Source organism: Chiloscyllium plagiosum, unplaced genomic scaffold (assembly GCF_037043375.1).
Source record: "Chiloscyllium plagiosum isolate Xiang-an unplaced genomic scaffold, Cpla_swu_hap1 HiC_scaffold_18, whole genome shotgun sequence".
In the NCBI taxonomy this organism is placed as follows: domain Eukaryota; kingdom Metazoa; phylum Chordata; class Chondrichthyes; order Orectolobiformes; family Hemiscylliidae; genus Chiloscyllium; species Chiloscyllium plagiosum.
The window spans coordinates 71,167,850-71,194,027 of record NW_028270156.1 but is presented as its reverse complement, the minus strand read 5'-3'; the positions used below and the strand labels follow the sequence as shown (position 1 = coordinate 71,194,027).

The window sequence follows — 26,178 nt, the reverse complement described above, 5'->3', positions numbered from 1 at the left end:
TCATTCCTTCCTTACCCCTGAATCTCAGCTCTCAGTCTTTGGTGAGCAGATGATCAGTGCCACTTGACAGCATGTTTGATGACACCGTCCATTCCATTGCTGATGACTGAGTTCATCAACACCTTCTCAAGAGCAATTAACAGTGGACAATAAACACTGGCCTAGCCATCAATGCCCACATACTATGAATTCATTTAGAAAAAGTAAGCTGAGGGGCAGTAATGGTCTGGATCATGTTTTTTGTGTCTCTTGTGGACAGAACATACTTGAGATGCCAATGAGACAGCTTTCCCAAATTTGAACTCATCAATTTTCAATTTTGCCATGCATATGTCAGGATCGTATCTGTACTGAAACAGCTTGGCTAAGGGTGTGTCTAGTTCTTCAGGTCAAGTCTTCAGTATTAACTAGTGAAATGGTGTCAGTATCTCTGGCCTTTCCTGTATCCAGTGCCCTCAGTCATTTCCTAATATGACACGGATTGGATTGAATTGGCTGATGTTTGGCATGTAATCCAGGAGCTGGCCTGTGTGAGTCCACTCATCAGTCCCTTTTAATCTCTCTGATGGTGTGAAACAGAAGATGAACTGAGTACGATGGAACTCATGTAGCATGCCCAGTGTTCGGTACATGGAAGGAAGCACATCATGAATCAAACCAAGTAGTACTCAGTCTGCTTTCAAAAGCGACTGAAGAGTACACACGTATAAAATAAAAATGCACCCATTAGTTGTAATTGGTATTATGAGCGAGTAGAGAGTGGGAATCAAATACTGCAGAAAAGAAGACAATCAGCTCATCTCCAACAAAAGGAGGCATGGTGGCTCAGTGGTTAGCACTGCTGTCTCACAGCGCAAGGGACCCGGGTTCAATTCCCAACTGTCTGTGTGGAGTTTGCACATCCTCCCCGTGTCTGTGTGGGTTTCCTCCGGGTGCTCCGGTTTCCTCCCACAGTCCAAAGATGTGCAGGTTAGGTGAATTGACCATGCTAAATTGCCGTAGTATTGGGTGCAGGGGTAAAATGTAGGGGAATGGGTCTGGATGGGTTGCTCTTCGGAGGGTCAGTGTGGACTTGTTAGGCCGAAGGGCCTGCTTCCACACTGTAGGGAATCTAATCTAATCTAATCAATGTCTACCACTGAACTAATGTAGGCCTGGATTTATGATGACTCAACATGCTGGCATGTTATTTAATGAAGGAAGAAGATAATTCAAAAAGCAACAAGATACCATACATAACCATCTGGTGTTTCACCTTTTTCTCATTCTGAAGCTCTCTAAATAGCAACAGCGAACTGTAGAGTTTTAATAATGGCAAAGTGCCAAGCAATATAGATCAAAAAAGAATTGTCCAGTCAATAGAATTTGCAGAAAAAGCTGCCTTACTCAGTTGATGGCATGACAAGCTTCTGAATGGTTAATCATGAGACTGCTGAGCCACCTCCTTGTCGTGGAGCATTCAGAGATTGTTACTGATATAATAAAAGGACAGAGGATTAACTGGAGCCACAACACTTGAGTTACAAGAGGTAATATCTGGGACAGCAGGTTTAGCTTTAGCTAGGCTTCACCTTGTCACTTGGGTGACCCTACAATTGGGGAGGGCTATTCTTGTGAGCCAGCACTCATTAGTCGAATGCCAAGGTGATACAGAACCCATCAGAGTTAGTAAGTACAACAGGGCACCTTTCCGAAGTTTGAACTCATCAAACTTGAACATCTTTCCTAAACATGAACGTCTCACAATAAATTAAATATTCTGAATTGCAGATGGTGCTACATAGGAAATAGATTAAAACCAACCTGTGCACAAGTGTTGATTGTCTATATTAAGGTTCAGTGTCTCCAAGTTAGAAGCAGTCACTGGATAATTAATTACTTGTATATAGTCAGCACAGAGGAAGGAATGGGGGTGGTATTGGCTTAGGTTTTTGCATTCTCTTTGCTAAGTAGAAGGGAAACTTAATTATTAAGGGACCAACAAAAAAGGTATAAAGACACACTTATGGCACCTGGTGCTAGGTTTTTGAGCTAGGAGTCGTATATTGATAAACATTGATATGTCCAGCTCAAACCAGCAGCTAGTACATACTCATTGGCAAACTAGAAATTGTGAAGTGGTCTTGATATTTGCCGAGAATTGTCTTCAGATTGAGTAGCTTCCTTTCAATGTGATCTATAACATAGAGTTGTTCTCCAATGCTTGGGACAGCTTCAGCCTTAGAAAGTAAACTCAGTACCTGAAGCCTGCCCTGGAAAAATTCCATTCCAAGTTCAAGGATTTCAGAATATAACCAGAACCGGTCAGCAATGGATAAGTTCACTTTTCTTGTCAGATCGCTTCCCAATAGGTAAATTGATGATGAGTCACAAGCAAGAGTTTCCAAAGCACATGTAGTCTTCAAATGCCAATCTGGCAATGAAGAGCATAAGTCTGCCAATCAGACTGAAAATCTATGAAGCAAGAGTCCTGTGCACTGCGGTATGTATGTGAGGTTTGGACAGTGTACCAGCATCATGCCAAGGAAGCTTAATCATTTTCACTTCAACCCTGTTTGGAAGTTTCTGAAGATAAGGTGATAAGACAAAATGCCAGACACTGAGGTGTTCACACGGGTTGTTCAAGTATCCACACTACAATGAGACAGTCACAACCAACGTTCCCTCTAAGCTGCAGAAATGCAAAAAAACCTTGCCGGAAATATTGGTCTTAACTGAACTGGATTGCCTATGTAAACGGAATGCCTAATATTCGCTTACCAAAGCAAATCATCAAGAGAGATCTTGAGACTGAAGTTTGCTATCATAGTGGTCAAAGGAAGCACTACAAGGATGCTCCACTTAAGTATTTGATTGTTGACTATGGATCCTGAGAGAAGCTCACCCAGGATGATGACCATCTGATCTAACCAAATAAACAGTGGCATGGCCTGTTTCAATGTCAGCATGTGTCAGCGGCAGAGAGGAAACACAAGAGGCGGAAACACCAATATCCTGTAGCATTTGCAGCAGAACCTCCCAGGCATAGATCAGCCGTAGTAGCCCCAATTAGTGAATTTTCCTGGGTGATTTGGATATTTGGAAATACTGTACCTAATACAGATACTAATGTCACTGTATTAAAAAGTGTCAATAACATTAAATGAAAGCAATAGATTTCATCAGGAGAGAGACCTGTGATATAGGCAGACAGATAACAAAATCATAGAACAGAATCCCGACATGTGGATGGTGTCCATTTGGCCCACTGAGTTTGCACCGACCATTGAAACAGCATTCCCACCCAGACCCAGCCCTCTATCCTATCGCTGTAGCTTCACATTTCTCATGACTAACCTACAGAGCCCACACATCCTTGAACAGTATGGGATAATTTAGCATGAGAGAAAGTGAGGGCTGCAGATGCTGGAGATCAGAGCTGAAAATGTGTTGCTGGAAAAGCGCAGCAGGTCAGGCAGCATCCAAGGAGCAGGAGAATCGACGTTTCGGGCATGAGCCCTTCTTCAGGAATGAGGAAAGTGTGTCCAGCAGGCTAAGATAAAAGGTAGGGAGGAGGGACTTGGGGGAGAGCTTTGGAAATGCGATAGGTGGAGGGAGGTCAAGGTGAGGGTGATAGGCCGGAGTGGGGAGGGGGCGGAGAGGTCAGGAAGATGATTGCAGGTTAGGAAGGCAGTGCTGAGTTTGAGGGATTTGACTGAGACAAGGTGGGGGGAGGGGAAAATGAGGAAACTGGAGAAATCCGAGTTCATCCCTTATGGTTGGAGGGTTCCCAGGCAGAAGATGAGGCGCTCTTCCTCCAACCGTCGTATTGCTATGGTCTGGCGATGGAGGAGTCCAAGGACCTGCATGTCCTTGGTGGAGTGGGAGGGGACTTAAAGTGTTGGGCTACGGGATGGTTGGGTTGGTTGGTCCGGGTGTCCCAGAGGTGTTCTCTGAAACATTCCACAAGTAGGCGGCCTGTCGCCCCAATATAGAGGAGGCCACATCGGGTGCAGCGGATGCAATAGATGATGTGTGTGGAGGTGCAGGTGAATTTGTGGCGGATATGGAAGTGTCCCTTGGGGCCTTGGAGGGAAGTGAGGGGGGAGGTGTGGGCGCAAGTTTTGCATTTCTTGCGGTTGCAGGGGAAGGTGCCGGGAGTGGAGGTTGGGTTGGTGTGGGGTGTGGACCTGACGAGGGAGTCACGGAGGGAGTGGTCTTTTCGGAACGCTGATAGGGGAGAGGAGGGAAATATATCGCTGGTGGTGGGGTCCGTTTGGAGGTGGCGGAAATGATGGCGGATGATACGCTGTATATGGAGGTTGGTGGGGTGGTAGGTGAGGACCAGTGGGGTTCTGTCCTGGTGGCGGTTGGAGGGGCGGGGCTCAAGGGCGGAGGAGCGGGAAGTGGAAGAGATGTGGTGGAGGGCATCGTCGACTACGTCTGGCGGGAAATTGCGGTCCTTGAAGAAGGAGGCCATCTGGGTTGTACGGTTTTAGAACTGTCAAACCACTTAACCTGCATATCTTTGGCCTGTGGAAGGAAATCGGAGCACCCGGCAGAAACCCACACAGACATAAGGAGAATATGCAAATTCCATACAGTCACCCGAGGCTGGAATCAAACCCAGGTTCCTGGTACTGTGAAGCAGCATTGCTAACCACTGGGCCACCTTGCACCCATCTTGATTTACTTGATGCTATCTCCTTCAGTTAATGTCGCTTACTGAGACCCTTAAACAAATCAGCTCAGTTTATTCCTTAACATATGTTTCTTGAAGTCATGCATTCAAAAGCCTTTCAGGATGTCTCCTTCTCTGACAACTTATTAACTTCTATTTCAGCAACGTTTCTAATACTAATTTCTAAGCTAATCTGGGATTTTTTTTCTCTCCTGCCTTTAGTGTTTTGGAGACTGAGAAATGCTCTGATGTCCCAGGCATTTTTCTCTCTGAATGACTGATTTGTCTCTAACAGAAACCTGCGCATTCATTGATCTTCTGAATGATTCTGTCTCTCTCTCTTTCTAAAAGGACTTGGTTCTGACTCTGTCTCTCTATGTCCCTCAACAACCTATTTTCTCCCTCTATTCTACCCCTTTTTTTTCTAAAACATCAAAATATTAACCTCAAAGGACTCATTTAAATGAATGCAAACAAATTTTAAGTCAACCTGTCACCACTCACAACACTCAGAAATTATGTCTCCCCCTTTTAGCACAGAATATAGAAACATAAATCAAACTTGAAGCTATATATCATTCTGTCCACTTCAGAAGTCAAGTATCCAAATAATAATTAAAATTTGTTGAGAACCTTCAACACAACACAAATCACCGAAAGTGACAGAACAAGTTGAGGATTGTGGTTGGGGGGGTGGGGGGGAATCTTGGTTTTTTTTGCCATATAATCTTAATCCTTAAAAACACCACTGTCCTGGTTTCAGATGGACAGCGACATTTAATTTTGAGCATCATAATTTAAGAAGATGCAGAAGTAATTTACAAGAATGGCACCAGGGACAAGGGATGCTAGTTATTTGGAAAGACCAGATAAACTATAATTCATGATTTGATAGAAGCATTCAAAATCATGAATGGTTTTGACAGTAAATAATGAAGTACTCTTTCCAATGGCAGAGAGTCAATAGCTGGAGTACACAGCAATAAAGTATTTGGTAAGAGAGTCAGAGGCAAAATAAGAAAATAGGTTTTTAAGCACTGGCTTGTTACAACCTAGAATGCACTGACTGAGAGGACATTGAAAATAGATTATTTGGTAACATACAAAAGTGAACTGGATAAATACATGAAAGGTAATCATTTATAAGTCTACGGGGGAAGTCAGTGGAGCAGGATGAATTAGATAGCTCTTGCAAAAAGTCATACAAGCACAATGGACTGAATGCTCTTTTTTGGGCTGCTTTATTCAATGATTATGTTTACTGATAGTCACATGTTTGGGGTATATTGAGAACTGACAAATATGGTATTTACACAGGTGAATGAGCATCTTAATCCAGCAGAGTGCCAAATAAAAACAAAGTACTGTGGATGCTGAAGATCTGAAATGAAAATCGAACTTTTAAGCCTAGATTGGTCAGATGGACAGAACAGTGGCAAATGGAATTCAACTCAGAAATGTATGAGGCAGTACATTTGAGCAGGGCTGGCAAGGCAAGAGAGTGCACTGTGAATCATAGGACCCTGCAAAGTACTGAACAGCAGCGGGACCTTGAGGTGCATATCCACAGATTCCCAAAGGTTGCAGCACAGATAGATAAGATATTAAGGAAGACATATAGAATACTTGTTTTTACCCCACCAACCTCCAGATACATCGTATCATCCTCCGTCATTTCCGCCACGTCCAGACAGACCCCACCACCAGGGATATATTTCCCTCTCCACCCCTATCAGCGTTCCGGAGAGACCACTCCCACCGTGATTCCCTCGTCAAGTCCACACCCCCCACCAACCCAACCTCCACTCCCGGCAACTTCCCCTGCAACCGCAAGAAATGCAAAACTTGCACCCACACCTCCCCCCTCACCTCCCTCCAAGGCCCCAATGGATCCTTCTATATCCGTCGCAAATTCACCTGCACCTCCACACACATCATTTACTGCATCCGCTACACCCGATGTGGTCTCCTCTACATTGGGAGACAGGCCGCCTATTTGCGGAACATTTCAGGGAACACCTCTGGGACACCCGGACCAACCAACCCAACCGCCCCATGGCTGAACACTTTATCTCTCCCTCCCACTCCGTCAAGGACATGCAGGTCTTTGGCCTCCTCCATCGCCAGACCCTGACCACACGACGCCTGGAGGAAGAGCGCCTCATCTTCCGCCTAGGAACCCTCCAACTACACGGGATGAATGTAGATTTCTCCAGCTTCCTCATTTCCCCTCCCCCCACCTTATCTCAGTCCCAACCCTCGGATTCAGCACCGCCCTCTTGACCTGCAATCTTCTTCCCGACCTCTCCGCCCCCACCCCCTCTCCGGCCAATCACCCTCACCCTCACCTTCTGCCACCTATCATATTACCAGCGCCCCTCCCCCAAATTCCCTCCCCCCCACCTTTTATCTCAGCCCGCTTGGCACACCAGCCTCATTCCTGAAGAAGGGTTTATGCCCGAAACGTCGATTCTCCTGCTCCTTGGATGCTGCCTGGCCTGCTGTGATTTTCCAGCACCACATTTTTCAACTCTGGTCTCCAGCATCTGCAGTCCTTACTTTCTCCTACTTGTTTTTATTAGCCAAGCAACAGAATGTAAGAGCAGGAAGAGTACACCGGAGCTAAATAAAATGCTGCTTGTCAACACTGGTGTACTGTGTGCAGCTCTGAACACTACACTGCAGAAGGCAAATAATAAAGGGATGCAGAGGAGATTTACCAGGATACTGTTGCGTGGAGAGTCGGAGCTAGGAAGCTCCTGGAATGTTGTCCCTTATTCCAATGGAGTCGGAGTATAAGAGCAGCAAGTCTTACTGTTACTGTACAAGATATTGGTGACACTACATCTGGAGCAATTGTGAGCAGTTGGGGTCCCTTATTAAAGGAAATATATTATTTTATTGGAAGAGTTGAGAGAAGGTTCATTAGATGTTCCCTGGAATGGAGGAGTTTTCTTACAGACAAAAGCTAAGCAGGTTGGTACTCCACTCCGTGGGGTTTAGAAGAATGAGAGATGATCTCATTGAGACATATAGGATTCTAAACCAGCTTGACAGGATAAATACTGAGAAGATGCTTCCCCCCCATGGGAATGTCGAGGGCCAGAAGGTATAGTCTCAGAATAAAAGGGTGCCAACTGAGACAAGGAGGAATTTCTTCTCTCAGAGAGTTGAGAGCCTTTGGAATTCTTCGCTGCATAGAGCTGTGAGGGTGGAGCTTGCGTAAATTTAAGGCTGAGATCAGTAGGGTCTTGATTCGTTAAGGAATCAAGGGTTATGGTGCAAGGGCAGGAAAGTGGACATGAGGAATAACAGATCAGACATGTTCCTATTGAATGGCTGAGCAGGCTCGAGGGGTCAAACAATCTCCTCCTGCTCCTATTTCTTATGGTGTTATCACAAAAGATTGGATAGAATGGGGTTGCTTTTCTTGAAATAGTGAAGGTTGAGAAAGGATCAGATAGAGGTATACAGGATTATATGGCCATAGATAAGAGATGAGGGAATAAATGGATGGCAGGACTTTTGACATTTATTCAGAGAAGATTTGGAAGAAAAGAAACTCTCAAGAGTTTCTGAAGCAGAGAAATGTATTCACACAAACTTTTTAACTGTCCCCTAGATATTACTTAACTATACAGATAAAGTCTGTTTTCTCTCAAGACTATCGTGACTGGGAAAACACTTTTGCCATCAGAAGTGTCAACAACCAGTAGACAGAGTTAAGTTACTAGGTATAAGACTAAGAGAAGCGTTGAAGAGAATTTGTTTTTCACTCAGAGAGTGGTGGAATTCTAAAATTCTCTGCCTGAAAGTGTGGTTCAGTCAGAAACTCTCCTAACATTTAAGCAGTATTTTGATTTCCATTTGCACTGTCATAGCCTTCAGGTTACAAGCCTTGTGCTGGAAATGGGGATTAGTATAATTAGACTTTTGCTAATTATCACAGACATGATGGGCTGAATGACCTCTTTTATACTGTAAACATCTACGAGAAATGGGGTTCTGAAGAAGAGTAATTTTAAATTCGAAACACTAACACTTTGTTTTGCACAGATGCTGCCAGGTATGCTGAGTTTCTCCAGCACTTTCACTTAGGGACTCAAGGGCTATCATTTGCTACGCAGAGCAATGGTCCTACAAAGAGACAACTTGGAGCAGAGGGAGAACGGGGACAGGGAGAGATGCTTTAATGACTCACAAGATCCAAGTGTAAGAGTGGTTGGAAAAGCTATTGAGTTGGACATCATGATTAAATGCAGGAAAACTGACCATCAGTGTTGAACAAGCAGGAAATTGCAGTCTAATTTAGAAGCTTTGGTGTCTCGTAAACTTTTACAGCATCGGGAACATCAAGTTCCGTTGCCCCCCCCAAAACAATCATTTGTTTTCAAAATGAGAGTCTAATAGTCCTCTCCCAATTGTGTTGGAGAGCAATGTCAATACTTGTAACCTGAAGAACACTCCTCCATGGGGAAAAAGGGTGAATGAATAAACGTGGAGCCTACTTCAGGACTTTTTGACATTTATTAAAGACGATTGGAAGAAAAGAGTTTCTGAAATGGAGAAATGTATTCACGTTAACTTTTTAACAAATGGCACCGAGATATAATACTAAGTATGCAGATAGAGTCTGTTTTCTCCAGAGACTATTAAAAATAAATAATTAATTGGCTTGTCTCACAATGAACAAACACCTCTCCCTTCATAGGGTGAGATCTCTTATCTCAGGTGTTCAGCAAGATGGATGAAAGATCTTCCTTTCCAGTTGAGAACAAAGGAAGACAAACAAACCAAGTCCAAATGAAGCTGTAGGGAGATTAAAGTTTGAAAACAGAACAATGCAAAGCACTCCGGACTGGATGCAGGACCAAAAGGGAATGGAGTGATCCCCAGTTTAGAGTCTGTGGGGTTGAGGGAGTAGGTTGGTCTCACAGAGAGTTGTGATTGGAGAGATAATTATACTTACCTTAGTGAAGCACGAGCAAAGGCCTGTGATTTTCCTTGCTCTGCCCACAATAACCACAACGCAATGGGGGTGCAGAAAACAATTTTTTGCCATGTTCTCCCCCAACACCTTTCATACCATGTTGAACTTCTGAATGTGATGATGAAACAACTTACAAGGACACCATTTTGAACCCTTTGAACCAATGGCTTTTGATCTGGTGAAGAGGAAATTTATGTGATTCTTATGCTTGTTGTTGGAGGCAATAGTGGAGAGACAAGGAAGAGTTAATTTATGGAGAAAAGGAGCCCAAGCTTCACATGGTTTTCCAAGATGACAAAAGCAGTAATCAGTCTCAGAAGAGGAATGAGAGGCCCAGCCAGATCTGACAATAGGTGGTTGAGCTAGTTTTGATCAGGCGTGCTCAAGTCTTCACTATTTGAATTTGAAAGAATGAAGACAAAGCAGCTTGGGAAACAACTTGGATGGAAAATGAGAATATTTTGCAGAGTATGAGGGGACTGAAGACACGGGTCCAGAAATGATTAGGCAAATTAATATTAGCTGAGGCATTTAATTCAGCGGAGAATGAGAAGGTAGGCAGTCGGGAGTTCATGAGTGTGAAAAGAAGTGACTGGGGAGAAACCTTTTCTCAGTGGTGGGAGCTGAGGGAAAATAGGTAGGGAAGTGAACATTTCTGCAGGAAGTTTTAGAGCAGGTCTGGTTTGGTGACCACATATGCAAATAGTTAACTCTTCACACCCCATCTATCACCAACAACCATTGGTGGTAAATGAACAAGCTTCACTCAAATAAGTGCTCGTGGCTGACACACAGCAGGCTTGCATCTTTTATCACTGCTGCCAGTCAAACTGCATTAGTTGAGACTTGGTGAGTTATTTAACTATTGCTGCAGGGTATCCTGTTCCTATGCTCATGCTGCACTAGTATACCCCTACTCCTCAAAAAGCCACAGTAATATATTGGAACAGCATCATGCCATTTAGCCCCTTTCAGCCTGCTTCACCCCTCAATAGGACCATGGCCGATCTGATATTTCTAATATCCACTTTCCTATGTTGTCACCATAACCCTTGATTCTCTGAGTGATCAAGAGCTGATCTCTCTCAGCCATAATGATGGGTCAGTGCATTAAGTCTGGAAGCTTTAGTATATTTTCTGCTGATTTCCAGGCTAATTCAAAGCTGCTTTAATACTATGCCAGGCCTTTGCTAACATCGTGCATCTTCTACAGCTTTCTGCAATAGGGAGCTACATCTGTCAGATCTATTATGATCAGCTGCAAGGAAGATCTAACTCCCCAGGTCCTCTGATATATTTACCTGTAAATGGCAGATTGTTACATTATTTCTCTGCTTTGGCATCTGACCGCACTGGCAGTAACTATATAATATTAAACTTATAATTTCCCCAATGCTTCCCCAACTGAAATCAGCTAAGGAATTCAACATGGGATGCCCTATATAAATGTCATGATTTGGAGATGCCGGTGTTGCACTGGGGTGTACAGAGTTAAAAATCACACAACGCCAGGTTATTGACCAACAGGTTTATTTGGAAGTACTAGCTTTTGGAGAGCTTTTGGAGCGCTGCTCCTTCATTAGATGGTCGTCATCAGGTGATGAAGGAGCAGCGCTCCAAAAGCTAGTGCTTCCAAATAAACCTGTTGGACTATAACCTGGCGTTGTGTGATTTTTAATTCTGTATTCATGTGGCAGCCATTTGCAATTTAGAAATGCTCAGTACTCACATGGGAGAACTTTGCGCTCACGATAACTACAAGTTGTTCTGCTATAACACGCATTTCGTCAGTGCAAATTGGCTATAATGCGATTGACGAATTGTGGATGTTGTTTGGATAACGTGAACTTTGCGCTGAACGAGTATAGCGATTTTGTATTAGCGATCTTCTACAGCACAATTTTCTCATGCAGTTTTCCATTGTGCAATTTTCTATAGCGTGAGGTAGCAGAGAAACACAACTGTCGCATCATAGCAGAACAACCTGTACATGCCTTACTTTATTGCATAGACTATAAGTACAGCTTCTAAGGAGTTACAGATTTCCAACTGAACAGAACCAACTTGAAGAATATATTTACATTTAGATTCTGACTGCATAGATCCATAATTCCTACCTGTCACATTTTATAATAAACACTTCAATATGGAGCTATTTCACCACATCTAAAAATAGCCGTCAGCTCAGCCAAAGATACAGATGTACTTTTGCCAATATTATTCCTGAAGCAGCTCATTTTCTGTCTTCCTTTTCAAGAACCTGGCATATGGCATAATTGTATAGTGTCCAGTTCCCCGTGTCTCTCATACACTTTATGAATCTCACAACTGTCAATTGTCATGGTTGCTTTATTTTGAAGGGAGTATGTTTCTGTTATAGATCAATTGCTGTGTGTCATGGTGCTACAACATTTCTTGCAATTATCCTCTTGGGTTATTACAGCAATTACAGCTCTGCATTCAAAGAATACTGAAATGCTGCAAGTAGTTTCAAAATCTAACATCTGTTATTGGCAGACGGGGCATCACAACAACATATCTTCTCACAAATAATGTGACTTATTTAGGCCACAGTTCCGCAACATAAATTATCTTAATAATAGTAATCCTGTACCTTCTGCATTTTTAAGAGAAAATCACTGTTGTTCTTCTCTGTTTTGATAAACATTTTTTGATATCTTTGATATCTGTGGGGCTGTTGTTGAAGTCGGTCAGTCACTGTTATGTAGGGGAGCCATTGAAATCTACACAGGACTCCATGCTGTACATCTCTATGACTCTAGGACTGACGTACCCAACTTTCCCTGCAATATGCAACTCCAAGGCTCACAGGCTTCAGATTTACAAGAGAGGAGAAAACCAATAATCAACTCCCATTCCAGGATATGGTGGTCAAAAAAACACAGAATGGTGAATGAACCACAGAAGTGTACAGGATAGCCACACACACCAAACAGGCCCTGCACTACAACACACAAGAGAAGGTGCAGTCGGACCATGTTCAAACGGGTGACAACATACTGCAGCACTCCTCCCAACCTACGAAGTGAAGAACACCTCTGCAGAGTATTCTCCAAGAACGGACAACCGTGCAACTTCATCTGCGGATGCCTAACAGACAAACAACGCGACGAGGACATGATACGTCCTTACTCACTAGCCTGGCTACCTTACATAAAAAACATCACGGAACTGACAGCCAGATTTCTCTGACCACTTGGATTCATGACAGCCCATAAACCGACAGCCACGCTCAGACACCAACTCACCAGGACAAAGACTCGATACTCAGCATATGCAAGACAAACGTAATTTACAAAATTCCATGCAAAAATTGCACCAAACACTATAAAAATAAACAGGCAGACAACCAATAATCTGCATCCATGAACACCAGCTAGCCACTAAACACCATGACCAGCTGTCCCTAGTGGCCATACACACAGACGACAAGGACCATAAATTCAACTGGGACTACACATAGGACAAGCGAAACAGAGGACAGTCAAAGAACTTCTAGAAGCATGGCACTCATCCATGGACTCCATTAACAAGCACATAGACCTAGACCCATTATACCCAATTAGGGTAGCTCATTGGTTAGCACTGCTGCCTCATACCACCAGGAACCCGAGTTCAATTCCCGCCTCGGGCGACTGACTGTGTGGAGTTTGCCCCATGTCTGTGTTGGTTTCCTCCGGGTGAATTGGTCATGCTAAATTGCCCATAGTGTTCAGGCACGTGTGGGCTAGGTGCATTACTCAGGGGAAATATAGAATAATAGGATAAGGGAACGGGTCTGGGTGCGGTACACTTTGGAGGGTGGGTGTGGACTTGTTGGGCCAAATGGTCTGTTTCCACATTCTATGATACCGACCACCACAATCAACAACCAGAGCCGGCAACCGGAAGCAGCAGGAACAGAACCAAATAAATTCCAGAGGACACAGTACAGCAGCACTTCACAGGAGGCTCCAAAACACTGAAGCTTCATCCAGACAGGGGACAAAACGTCAACAAATCAACTTCCCAGCTCAGTGAACATACCCACAACCACAACAACTCTGAGGCCTTTTCGCAGAGTGCCATTAGAACAAAGGCTACATTGTGGATGCTGCAATTGAACTTATTCACATTCATTAATTATCCCGTATTGATAAGAAAAGCCTGGGAATACACTTTTTTTAAATAAAAAAAATCAAATGCTGTACTTCTGTCTCAATCAGAGCTCTCCTGGGAGTTTGCTGCTGCAAACACAAGTCTGTGAAACAGTACAGTATGCAGGAGCATATAGGAACATCATTGTCTAGCAAAAACTGTCCAGCTCAAATTTTAAATTCTTAATTTAACTTGCACATATTTCTTGTCCTGGAAGAAACCCAGCCTATCAATCCTTTCAAAACCTTAAACATTTCATCAAACCACTCTTTAATCTTCTGCATTTCAGAGGATACAAGAATAGCTTATGAAATTTCTCCTCAGAATAGTGTAACATACTGCAGCGTAGCCAACATACGCTTTCCAAGGCTCTGTGCCGAGAACTGTGCACCAGATATGATTTATAGAATCTCTACAGTGTGGATACAGGTCCTTTGGCTCAACAAGTCCACACCAACCCTCCGAACAACCAAACCCATTCCCATTCCCCAACATTTCCCCTCACTAATGTCTACACATCCCTGAACACTATGGACAATTTAGTATGGCCAATTCACCTGACATGCACATCTTTGGATTGTGGGAGGAAACCGGAGCACCCGGAGGAAACCCACGCAGACACAAGGTCAAAGTGCGAAGTCCACACAGACAGTCACCCGAAGCTGGAATAGGACTCGGGTCCCTAGCACTGTGAGGCAGCAGTGCTAAACACTGAGCCAACATCCTACCCTCAGCTCTCAAACAGGGCTTTTCAAAGCTGTAGTATAATTTCTTCTCTTAAATTCTAGACGCCTAGTTATAAAGGCTAACATCTGAATAGTCATAGAGTTATACAGCATGGAAACAGGCCTTTTGGTCCAACTCACTCGTGCCAACCAGACATCCTAAACTGATTTAATTCCACTTGTCAGCATTTGGCCCACATCCCTCTAAATCCTTTCCATTCATATACTCATCCAGATGCCTTTTAAATGTTGCAATTATACCAGCCTCCACCACTTCCTTTGGCAGCCTGTTCCATATACACACCACCCTCTGAATGAAAACGTTGCCCCTTAGGTCCCTTTTAAATCTTTCCCCTTTCACCCTAAACCTATGCCCCCCTAGTTTTCGACTCCTCTACCCTGGGAAAAAGACCTTGGCTATTCATCCTATCCATGTCCCTCATGATTTTATGAATCTCCATAAGGTCACCTCTCAGCCTCTGATGCTCCATGAAAAACAGCCCCAGCCTATTCAGCCTCTCCCTATAGCTCAAACACTCTAACCCTGGCAGCATCCTTGTAAATCTTTTCTGAAACCGTTCAAGTTTCACAATATCCTTCCTATAGCAGGGAGACCAGAACTGCACGCAGACTTCCAAAAATGGCCTGACTAATGTCCTGTACAGCCACAACTTAACATCCCAACTCCTGCACTCAAAGCACTGACCAATAAAGGTAAGCGCACCAAACACCTTCTTTACTACCCTGTCTATCTGCGATTTCACTTTCAAGGAACTATTAACCTGTACCCCGAGAATAAATCCTTTTTATTTTTTAATGTATCTAACCCACACGTTTTTGTGACCTTAGGACTTAGGTCTTATTGGACTTCTCTTTTTCAATATTTTTAAAAGACTAAGATCTGACCATTTTGGTTTTAAACAGATTATCCCATGCTCTCATCTACAGTTCTCAGCATGTACCAATCAGTGGCCCCAATTTTCGTTCCCAATTTGGGTCCGCAGAGACAGAAGAATTCCCAGATCTATAATCACAACTTCTAAAATGGCTGCCAGAACTTCCTGTTTTCTGTCTGGGGTGGGTTGTAATAGAACTTAAGACATGCGACCCAGGAAGATGTGAAGAGGATGCCTGATGATTGACAGTTAAAGGTTTCTGCTACATCTCCACGCCAACCAATCAGTGCCCTCATCCCACGATAATTAAACTGCTGCATGTTTTTAAGTTTGGTTTCTTGCACATCCATCCTGATGAGTTCAAGATGAACAGCTTCAACTTTGTATCTCTTTTCAGCGGTGTTTAATTTATTTACTACAAAACAAATAAAGTAAGTGCACCACAGACTTCATTCTCAGAAAAATCCTCCCATCCATAAAAAGATTATTATACTGAGGTTCCTAAATCTAAATAAAGATTCAAGAAAACAAATTCAAGTGCAACATGCATTTGAATTCATAAACCTACATCAGAGTCCAAAACTATTTGTAGCTGTTAATCAAACTTTGAAATAGAAGGCACCCCACTGTGTTAATGGATCTTTATGAAATCATTCAGGTAATTTCAAAATAAAAATGAAAACCTCAGGCTAATATCAAAAGGTAGAATGAAATGGAAACCGTTATCTTTAACTCTCCAGATTTTGTGTGAAAACATTACAAAGAATCTGTAGCTTTAAATGGCTTGACAGTCTTAACTGCTCCTTCAACAGTCTTGATTAGTCACTTTCACTCATCCCTCTGAGTTTTGCCAAATCCTCTTAACAAACTTCTGATAGATTTTTGACATTTTTGACAGAGCTTTGACATTTCTTTGACAGACTGAGTGTTATTATGTACTTCTAAAGCACAAACGTATGCACCTTTAGCAACTCCAAAGGGTGCCTGACCCTTCCAAAAGGGTACTCTTCCTCTTCTAAAAGGGTACCTTACCTCCACCAAATGTGCCCCATAACCACATCCAAAATGATATCTTACCTCTTTAATGGGTACTCTGGCTATTCAGAAAAAGCAATAAGGTTCAGATTTGCGCTTCCTTGTTCTAAGCTAAACATTTTGGGTTTCAGGTATTTACCTCACCAAAGTCACAGAGTGAAGATAGCTGACAACTTAGATGGCCAGCTACCTCCATAAACAATGTTAAAAATCACACAACACCAGGTTATAGTCCAACAGGTTTAGTTGGAAACACTAGCTTTCGTATTGCTGCTTGTTCATCAGGTGGTTGTGAAGCAGGACCATAAGAACAGAATTTATAGCAAAAGATTAGTCTCATGCAGCTGAAATGATATATTGAACAAATCTAGATTGTTCAGTCTTTCAACTTTGAGAATGAGTTTGCTGGTTTCCGTTCTTTAATATGTAAAGCCCAGCACTTCTTTTAAGTCACATTCTCAAGATATTTTAAGGTTTTATAACAAAAGAAGGTGAGATCTCAGCTCAGACAATGCATTAAAGGTATGAGGTTAGAGTCTGTATGTATCCCAATCTTGAGTCAGACTGGTTCTACTTCCAAAGTGGAATTTACAAAATATTACATGGATTGACTTTGGGTAACCATTCCCCCAAGGTGGACTTCAGGACAGGCAACAGCGCAAAGTGGCTGAGCAGAGGCTGGTAGCAAGTTCAGTACCTATGGAGATGGCCTCAACCAGGACCCCACTGCATTATATACACTCTCTCTCTCTCTCTCACACACACAAACACGCATACACACGTGAACCATCTCACAGACTTATATCCCATCACACACTCTCACACACTTTGCTAGGCTTGCACACAAACAAACGTACACTCTCTCACATGCACTCACACGCATACACTCACACATTCACTTTGTCTGTCTGTCTGTCTCTCTCTCCTCCCTGTTTGCACGCACACACATAAGCATTATGGGGTGAATTTGTATTTGCAGAAACATTCTATTCTGCTCAAAAAATGCACAATCTGCAGGCAGTCAATCCATGTGATATTTTGTGAATTCCACTTTGGAAATAGAACCAGTCTGACTCAAGGTTGGGATACAGACAGACTCTAACCTCAGTAGAGTGGTGCTGGAAAAGCACAGCCAGTCAGGCAGCATCCGAGGAGCAGGACAGTCCACGTTTCAGGCAGAAGCCCTTTCCTGATGAAGGGCTTATGCCCAAAACATCAATTCTCCTGCTCCTCAGATGCTGCCTGACCTGCTGTGCTTCTCCAGCACCAGACTCCCGAATCTGATCCCCAGCATCTGCAGTTCTCACTTTCTCCTAGACTCTAACCTTATACCTTTAATGCCCTTGTCTGAGCTAAGGTGACATCTTTTGTTATAAAACCTTAAGATATCTTGAGAACGTGACTTAAAATGAGTCCAGGGATTTACATATTAAAGAACCGAAACCAGCAAACCAATGTAAAAGATGATTCGGAGTTGCCGGTGTTGGACTGGGGTGTACAAAGTTAAAAATCACACAACACCAGGTTATAGTCCAACAGGTTTAATTGGAAGCACACTAGCTTTCGGCGCGACGGTCCTTCATCAGGTGATTGTCACAGACACAGATTGACACAGACATCAGACAATCACCTGATGAAGGAACATCGCTCCGAAAGCTAGTGTGCTTCCAATTAAACCTGTTGGACTATAACCTGGTGTTGTGTGATTTTTAACTTTGTACACCCCAGTCCAACACCGGCATCTCCGAATCATGACTACTATCGACACCACTAACCGCCGGCTTAAAGTGGAGAGGATCTCCAAGAAGATTGCACATATCGACACAGACATCAAGTTTCTACAGGAATGCAGGCAGACAATCACCTGATGAAGGAGCGTTGCTCCGAAAGCTAGTGTGCTTCCAATTAAACCTGTTGGACTATAACCTGGTGTTGTGTGATTTTTGACAATGTAAAAGATGAAAGACTTAACAATCTAGGCTTGTTCAATATGTCATTTCAGCTGCATGAGACTGTAATCCTTTGCTATAAATTGTTCTTACGGTCCTGCTTCACAACCATCTGATGAAGAAACAGCGCTTTGAAAGCTAGTACTTCCAAATAAACTTACTGGACTATAACCTGGTGTTGTGTAATTTTTAACTTTGTCCAGCCCAGTCCAGCACTCCATAAACAATACATGTCTAACTCCATTCAATGCCATATTCAATCCATGATCAGTAATATAACTTGCAATATCTGCACAGAGCAGATCAACTCTTTATCCTGGTGAAAATCTGGGCCATGATGTCAGTGACAACTTGGATTTATGGCTGTCTTGTGCCAGCTAAGTCAGTAATAAATATATGAATAGTTGAGGTACCAGCACAGATCTTTCAAGGTCACAACTAGTCCATTCTTTTCACTTCAAGTACTGTCCTCCTTGGTCTTCTGTTAGCAAAACAAAATCTCCCAATCAGGTCAAAAAATTGTTATCTAATTCCACAAACTTCAACTAATAGTTAAAATTTTAACTAAAGGTGCAACGTAAGGCTCGAAACAAAGTCTTGATTACTTCGCTGCACATTAAAAACAACAGCCCTTGTCCCTGGGAACTGAACTGTGAGGCATGGCACGACCAGTCATCCTGCAATAACTAAAGTAGTGCCCCTCCTTTCCTTCTTAATCCAAATGGGTGACGCGTTAGTCAGAATTGTCTGGTCCCCCAAAATAATTCTTGTTTTATGCATCTCACAGGTACATTACTGTCGCCACTGTAAGAAATGCTCTGTAGCTTGTGAGCAGTTTTGGGCCCTGTATCTAAAAAGATTTAGAAGGATATTACCCTTCTAAGGAAGAGGGTCCAGAGGAGGTTTACAAGAATGATCCGGGGCTTGTCGTAAGAGGAGTAATAGGGGACTCTGGGTCTGTACTTATGAAATTTAGAAGGAGGAGGGGGAAATCTATTGAAACTTACAGAATATTGAAAGGTCTAGATTTGAGTGGATGTAGAGAAGATGTTTCCACTAGTAGGAGAGACAAGGACCCGAGGACACAGCCTCAGGATGAAGGGATGATCCGTTAGATGAGGAGGAACTCCTTCAGCCAGAGGGTGGTGAATCTGTGGAACTCACTGCCACAGAGGGCTGTGAAGGCCAAGTCATTGTGTGTATTTAAGACAGAGATAAGTAGGTTCTTGATTAGTAGGGGATCAAGGTTCTGGGGAGAAGGAAGGAGAATGGGGTTGGGAAACACATTAGCCATGACTGAATGATGGATGGGCCGAATGGCCTAATTCTGCTCCTATATCTTATGGTCTTGATCAAGCTGAACAAGATGCTATATTTTAAGTTTTCACTTCAACTGTAATTCCAACTGAAGCAAAAGCATTTGGCAAAGCAAAGCTGTAAGGAAGTATTTTTGTCCTGTTGCCAAAAAGTTTCATTTCATGGATCATTATTACTAACAAAAGCATGCATATAATAGTAAATGGATCAGGAGGCCTGGGTTCACATCCCACATGCTCCAAAGGTGTGCAATTGCAGCACTGAACAGACTGCTCTAAAACAAAGATAAATAGTTAAAGGGATATAAAAGGAAGAGTGAACTGTTTGGGACTTATAGAGATTAATGCATGGGGGCATGGTTCATGGCTGAAATACCAAATATGTACTTTGCATCTTCACCAAAGACAAAGGTGTAAGGATAAATCCAATAACTCCAGGCCAGTAAGTTGAACCTCAGAGGTTAACAAAATGATTATCTGGTCAAGTGGCTTGGGGAGTGTGAATTAAATAAAGACATCATGGATTTGTTAAATGGAAATGACTGTACAAAACATTGGTAAGGCCACAAGCTGCCAGAGGAGTCAGTAAAGACCGGTACAATTATAACATATAAAAGACATTTGGACAGGTACATGGATAGCCAAACGTTTATAGGGGTATGGGCCAAAAGCAGGCAAATGGGATAAGTACAGTTTCAGAAACCTGGTCAGCATGGACAGTTGGGCCGAAGGGTTGGTTTTCATACTGAAATCATGTTTAAGTAATTTGCTAGCATTTTTTGATGGGGTAACAGAGTAGGCTAATAAGGATAATGCTACTGATAAACAAGACAGACCATAAGATATAGGAGCAGAATTAGGCCATTCGGCCCATCCATCATTCAGTCTTGGCTAATGTGTTTCCCAACCCCATTCTCCCTCCTTCTCCCCGTAACCCTTGATCAAGAACCTACTTATCTCTGTCTTAAATCTCTGCATTGTTAAACAAAAGGCATTCCAAAAGTTACTTTGTAAAGTTAGGGGCAATGGCTTAAAAGGAACAACTGCAATGTGAATAAATAAAAACATTGACTGGGTGGTAAGAACAGACAGCAGTTGGTAACAATGTTTTTAGACTGGACAAAGGCAATGTGCTGGAGTTTCTCAGAGAATTATGTTAGAGCCTTGTTTTTCTTGATATGTAAAGTGTTAGGTGTACAGAACACTTTATCAAAATGTATGAATTAAACAAACCCTGAAGAAGAAGAAGAACAATAATAGCTGTGGAATAGACAAACAAGTTGGAGATGAAATTTAACACTGTGAAGTGATACATTTGATCGGAAGAACTAAACGGAACACAAAATAAAGGATACAATTCTAAAGGTGAGTAGCAGCAGAGGCACCAGAGCAAATTGAAAATGTGGCTACTAAAATTTACACAATCCTGGATTTTATAAATAGGGTTATAATACAAAAGAATAGAATCTGTGATACACCTGACACCGTTCAGCCATGAATGCAGCAATGTGTCCAGTTCGCACTTCAAGAGTGGTATGAAACTGTTAAAGAGGGCACTAAAAGATTCAGAAAAATAGTTCCAGGGATGTGAAACTTCAGTTACATAAAGAGTTTGGACAACTCTCTCAGAGCTGGGCTATTCTCCTCTGAGAAGATATGATAACAAATACTTTGGAGGAGCTGGTGTTGGATTGGGGTGAATAAAGTTAAAAAGCACAGCACCAGGTTATAGTCCAACAGGTTTATTTGGAAGCACTAGCTTTCAAAGCGCTGCTTCTTCATCAGATGTTGTGAATTAGGACCATAAGACACAGAATTTATAGCAAAAGAACATAGTATCATGCAATTAAAACAATATATTGAATAAACCTAAATTAAGTCTTTTAGAACTGCTTGCTGGTTTCTTTAATATGTAAATCCCAGAACTTCTTTTAAGTTCCATTCTCAAGATAACAAGGTTTTACAACAAATGGTGCCATCGCAGTTCAGACAATGCAGTAAAAGTGTGAAGTTAAAGTCTGTGTGCCAATCTTGAGGCAGACTGGTTCTATTTATAAAGTGTCATTTACAAAATATTTCACGGATTGACTGCCTGCAGGTTATGCATTTTTTCAGCAAAATAGAATGTGCCTGCAAATATAATTCTGCAAATACAAATTCACCCCATAAACTTATGTGTATGTGGACACGCAGGAAAGAGAGACAGAGTGAGTGTGTGCATGTGTGTGTACATGTGAGAGAGAGTGTGTTTCCATGTGTGAGTGTGATGGGGTATAAGCCTGTGAGAGGGTGTATGCGAGGGTGAGAGTGTGGGGGGTATAGGTGTGTGCATGTGAGGAGATCATGTAAGAGTGTGTGACGAAGAGTGTGGTGATGGAAAAGCATAACTGGTCAGGCAGCATCCAAGAAGCAAGAGAAATAATGAAGGGATTATGTCTGAAACATCGATTCTCCTGCTCCCCAGATGCTGCCTGATCGACTGTGCTTTTCAAGCACTACACTCTTCAACTCTGGTCTCCAGCCCTCAATTTCACCTGTAAGAGAGAGAGAGAGTGTGTGTGTGAGTGAGAGAGAGAGAGAGAGAGAGAGAGAGAGACAGTGAGTGAGAGAGAGAGAGAGAGAGAGAGAGAGACAGTGAGTGAGAGAGAGAGAGAGAGAGAGAGAGAGACAGTGAGTGAGAGAGAGAGAGAGATTGAAGTGAGGTCACCTGTAGTGTGATATAAACCCAAGGTGGACAACCACCTGATGAAGAAGCAGCGCTTTGAAAGCTAGTGCTTCCAAATAAATCTGTTGGACTATAACCTGGTGATTTTTAACTTGTCCACCTGAGTTCACCACCAGCTCCTCCAAATCATTCTAAAAGATCTAAGACGTAATCTAGGTTTGTTCGATATATCATTTCAGCTGCATGACATTGTAATCTTTTGCTATAAATTCTGTCTTATGGTCCTGCTTCATAACCACCTGATGAAAGAGCAGCACTTCAAAAGCTAGTGCTTCCAAATAAACCTGGTGGACTATAACCTGGTGTTATGTGATTTTTAATTTGGTAAGAAGTAGAGGGGTTTAAGTCATGAAGCGGGGGAGGTTTCTGGAGTCTTGACAGAGTGTATACATTTCTATGTATCAGGGCTTGTTTGTACTGCTTTCTTTCCTTTGGCTGGAAAGGAAGAATGATTGGTTCGATGACCAGGAACCAGAGGACATTGATTGAGTGTGACTGACAAAAGAGATGATGATGATGATGGTGGTGTGAGTAAATTTTCAGAAAGTGGTAAAGATCTGAAATAAACTGGCTGATCTCACAGAAAACTGGGCACACGAGGCACAAACATTGAATGCTTTCACTGAGTTAGATCACATTTTTTAGCGCTAAAGGGATCAAAAGAAGTGGGAATAGGAATACTGACTTGGATAATCACGATGATAATACTGAATAGTGGAGAGGCTGGAGGGGCCGAGTGGCCTACTGCTGCTCCTATTTTCCAGGTTTGACTTGGTGACCAAATGGCCTCTTTCTGTGCTGTTACCAATCGATGATTCACCTCACATCTGACTTTTCATGTATTTAAAAAGGTGCAACTTCACACAGGCCTGGGAGAATATGGTGCAGACAAGCGGGGCAAGTGTCAGCTGGGGAGGGAGAAAGTCAGAGCCATGTGACATCTCACCAAGAGAAAGGCAAGAGGGCCAGTTGTGAGGAACAGTCGCCAGACTCTCTCCACAGCAATCTCTGTCTTTGTTTTAGTAAAACGGGGATGACCTAAACACGACTCCAGGGCCCTACCGCCTATCGCCCAGGGCCCTGTCACCGCCGCCTCACCTCCAGCTCGAGCTCCAGGCCCGACTCCATGTCTCCTCAAAAGGGGGAGGGGCGGAGCGCTCTCACGGGGCGGGGTTGTGCGCAGCGTCGGGCGGGATACGGGATTACAGGGTTCAGAGGGCGGGGTCAAGGCTTCAGGGGCGGTACGGAGCGGCAGGGGGCGGGGCTATAGATGTAAGGGCGGCGTGGATCGTGCTGGGGGCGTGGCGGTGTTCAGGGCGTGCAGGAGGCGCGGTTCAGGGGGCAGGGCAGGGCGGGGCGGGGCGGGATGTAAGGTGCTGAGGAAGGTGGGGAGGGCCGGAGAGTAGAGGTGAGGCGTGAAGGCTCGGGGGTGGGCGGGGCGAACGGTTCAGGGTTGAGGCTGAGCGTGCTGGGGGCGGGGCCGAGAGTACAGGGACGGCGCGTGCATGGGGCGGGGTGTAGGAGTGAAGGGGCGGGGCGAGGTGAAAGGTTCAGGGGCGGGGCCGGGCGGGGCCGGGCGGGGCCGAGCGGGGTGGGGGCGGGGCCGAGCGGGGTGGGGGCGGGGCCGAGCGGGGTGGGGGCGGGGCCGAGCGGGGTGGGGGCGGGGCCGAGCTGGATGGGGGCGGGGTGGGGGCGGGGCCGAGAGTTCAGGGACGGCGCATGCATGGGGCGGGGCGAAAGGTGCAGGGGCGGGGCTGAGCGTGCTGGGGGCGGGGCGAAGAAAGCCATTGCTCCCTCCTGTTGCCAGGGCACCGCCATCATGGCCGCCTCCTTGCTCGGCTCCCTCGGTGTCCTTCGAGCGGCCCGCAGTCTCCCTCTCGCGGCTGCCCAGCTCGGCCGCTGTCGGTATGTGGGCTCCAGCCGCCGGCTTCTGGGTGAGTGCGAAAATGGCAGGCAGAGAGAAGTTGGAGGGAGATATATTACTGGGAGGTGGGGGTAGATGGGGGAAGGTCATGAGTAAGGGGAGTGAGAGTGGGCCCTGAACGAGGGGAGGGGGGAAGGGGTAATGTAGTGCAGAATGTGTGGGAGCAAGTCAGCACAATGGGGCAGAGGGGGCCACGGTGAGAATGGGCCTGACAGACAAGGAAGTGGTGGTACAGGTGGAGCAGGAACAGAATAGTATTTTGATTCCTGTCACCCAAATCTTTCAAGTGTGTTCTTTAGAAACTGACGCGGTTTCGTGTGTATGTGGATAACCACCTTTTGGTCTAAGGAGAAGAATCTAGTGGAATAAGTAAAATGTAGCTTATTGTATATTTGCAATAATTCACAGGTTATAAAGCAGTCTCTACATTATGATTTAAAAAGTGTTGGGAGGACTTAGCCTTATCTGTTTCTCCTAAAAGCTTACTTTACACTCCTACCAAGTCCTTGTGACATCAGTATAGTGATATTAATATGGTTTATTACACTCAATCAAATAGCAACCCTTTTAGATCCACATGTCATTCCCTCAAGCATTCTTCAGATAACTATTATTGTTATATATTTTGTTATGGCTATGTGTGTTGATGTGAGTACTGTATTTACTGCTTCAGTTTGTGTATACATCTTTAAGATAAGGCTGAGGTATTTGTAACATTCTTATGCCAGAAGCACAAAATGGATGATGCATATTCGCTGCCTCCTCTTGTCCCTAGTATCTCAGATGCCAGTCTTCAGTCAGTTGGATTCACTCCACATGATATCAGAAACAAGTGGAAGCAGTAGCAAAAGAGATACAGCAAAGGCGATGGACCCTGACAATGTTCTGACAGTAGTACTGAAGAAAGCAAGATCAGAAATTGCTGGTGAATCTCAGCAGGCCTGGTATTATCGCTGGGAAGAAAGCAGAGTTCATGTTTTGATTCCAGTGATTCTTCATAAGAACTGATATTGAACACTTGTGCTTCAGTACATGCCACATCCCAAGCCAACCTGTTCCAGTTCAGCCACAATACTGACACCTATCCAACAATGTAGAATTTCCTGGCTATGTCCTGTACATGCAAAGTAGGAACAGCTCTAACCTTGCCAAATACTGCTCCATTAGTTTAATCTTGGTCATCAATAGTGCTATCAAGCAGCACTTGTTTAGCAATCACCTGTCACGGATGCCTAGTTTGGGTAGCATCAGGGCTAGCACCCAAACTCATTTCAGCTTTGAATCAAACATGGGCAAAAAAGCTGAATTCAAAGGTTAGGGTAATTGACCTTGGCATCAGGTAATGTTTGAGTGTGGCATTAAGGAGCCCTTGCAAAACAAGTGAATGGAATCAGCAAGTGGCATGCTGGTTGAGGTCATACTTGTGTTTGTTGGAAATCAGTCATGTCAACACCGGGACATCTCTGCAGGAGTTCCTCAGGGTAGATACTTTCTAATCAACTGTTAAGAGATGTTATTGCATGTCTCTGGAGCAGGTATGACTTGACAACAGGCCTACTGGATGTGGAGGATGTTTGCTGATTGTGCAATGTTCAGCACAATTTGCATTTCCTCAGGTACCAAAGCAGTCCATGTTCAATTGGATCAAGACCTGAACAATATCCAGGCTGGGGCTGAAAAGTGGAAAGTAACATTCGTGCTGCCAAAGTGCCAAGCAATGACCATCTCCAATAAGAGACAATCTAACCAACATCCCTTGATGTTCCAATACTGAATTCTCCATCATCAACATCCAAAAAC

General features: G+C 43.7%; 2 protein-coding genes across 3 annotated transcripts in view; one reads left to right on the top strand and one right to left on the bottom strand.

Moving 5' to 3' along the window:
* apip (APAF1 interacting protein) overlaps positions 1-23,597 on the bottom strand; it is a 55,979-nt gene extending 32,382 nt beyond the window's left edge. The window contains exon 1 of the mRNA XM_043706272.2: positions 23,553-23,597. Coding sequence (XP_043562207.2) covers positions 23,553-23,582 — 30 coding nt within the window. The 5' untranslated portion in view covers positions 23,583-23,597. The remainder of the gene's footprint in view (positions 1-23,552) is intronic.
* A 669-nt stretch (positions 23,598-24,266) lies between these two features.
* pdhx (pyruvate dehydrogenase complex component X) overlaps positions 24,267-26,178 on the top strand; it is a 219,183-nt gene continuing 217,271 nt past the window's right edge. For both annotated transcript variants that reach the window (XM_043706270.2, XM_043706268.2), the window contains exon 1: positions 24,267-24,388. In XM_043706270.2, the coding sequence (XP_043562205.2) occupies positions 24,274-24,388 (115 nt within the window). In that variant the 5' untranslated portion in view covers positions 24,267-24,273. The remainder of the gene's footprint in view (positions 24,389-26,178) is intronic.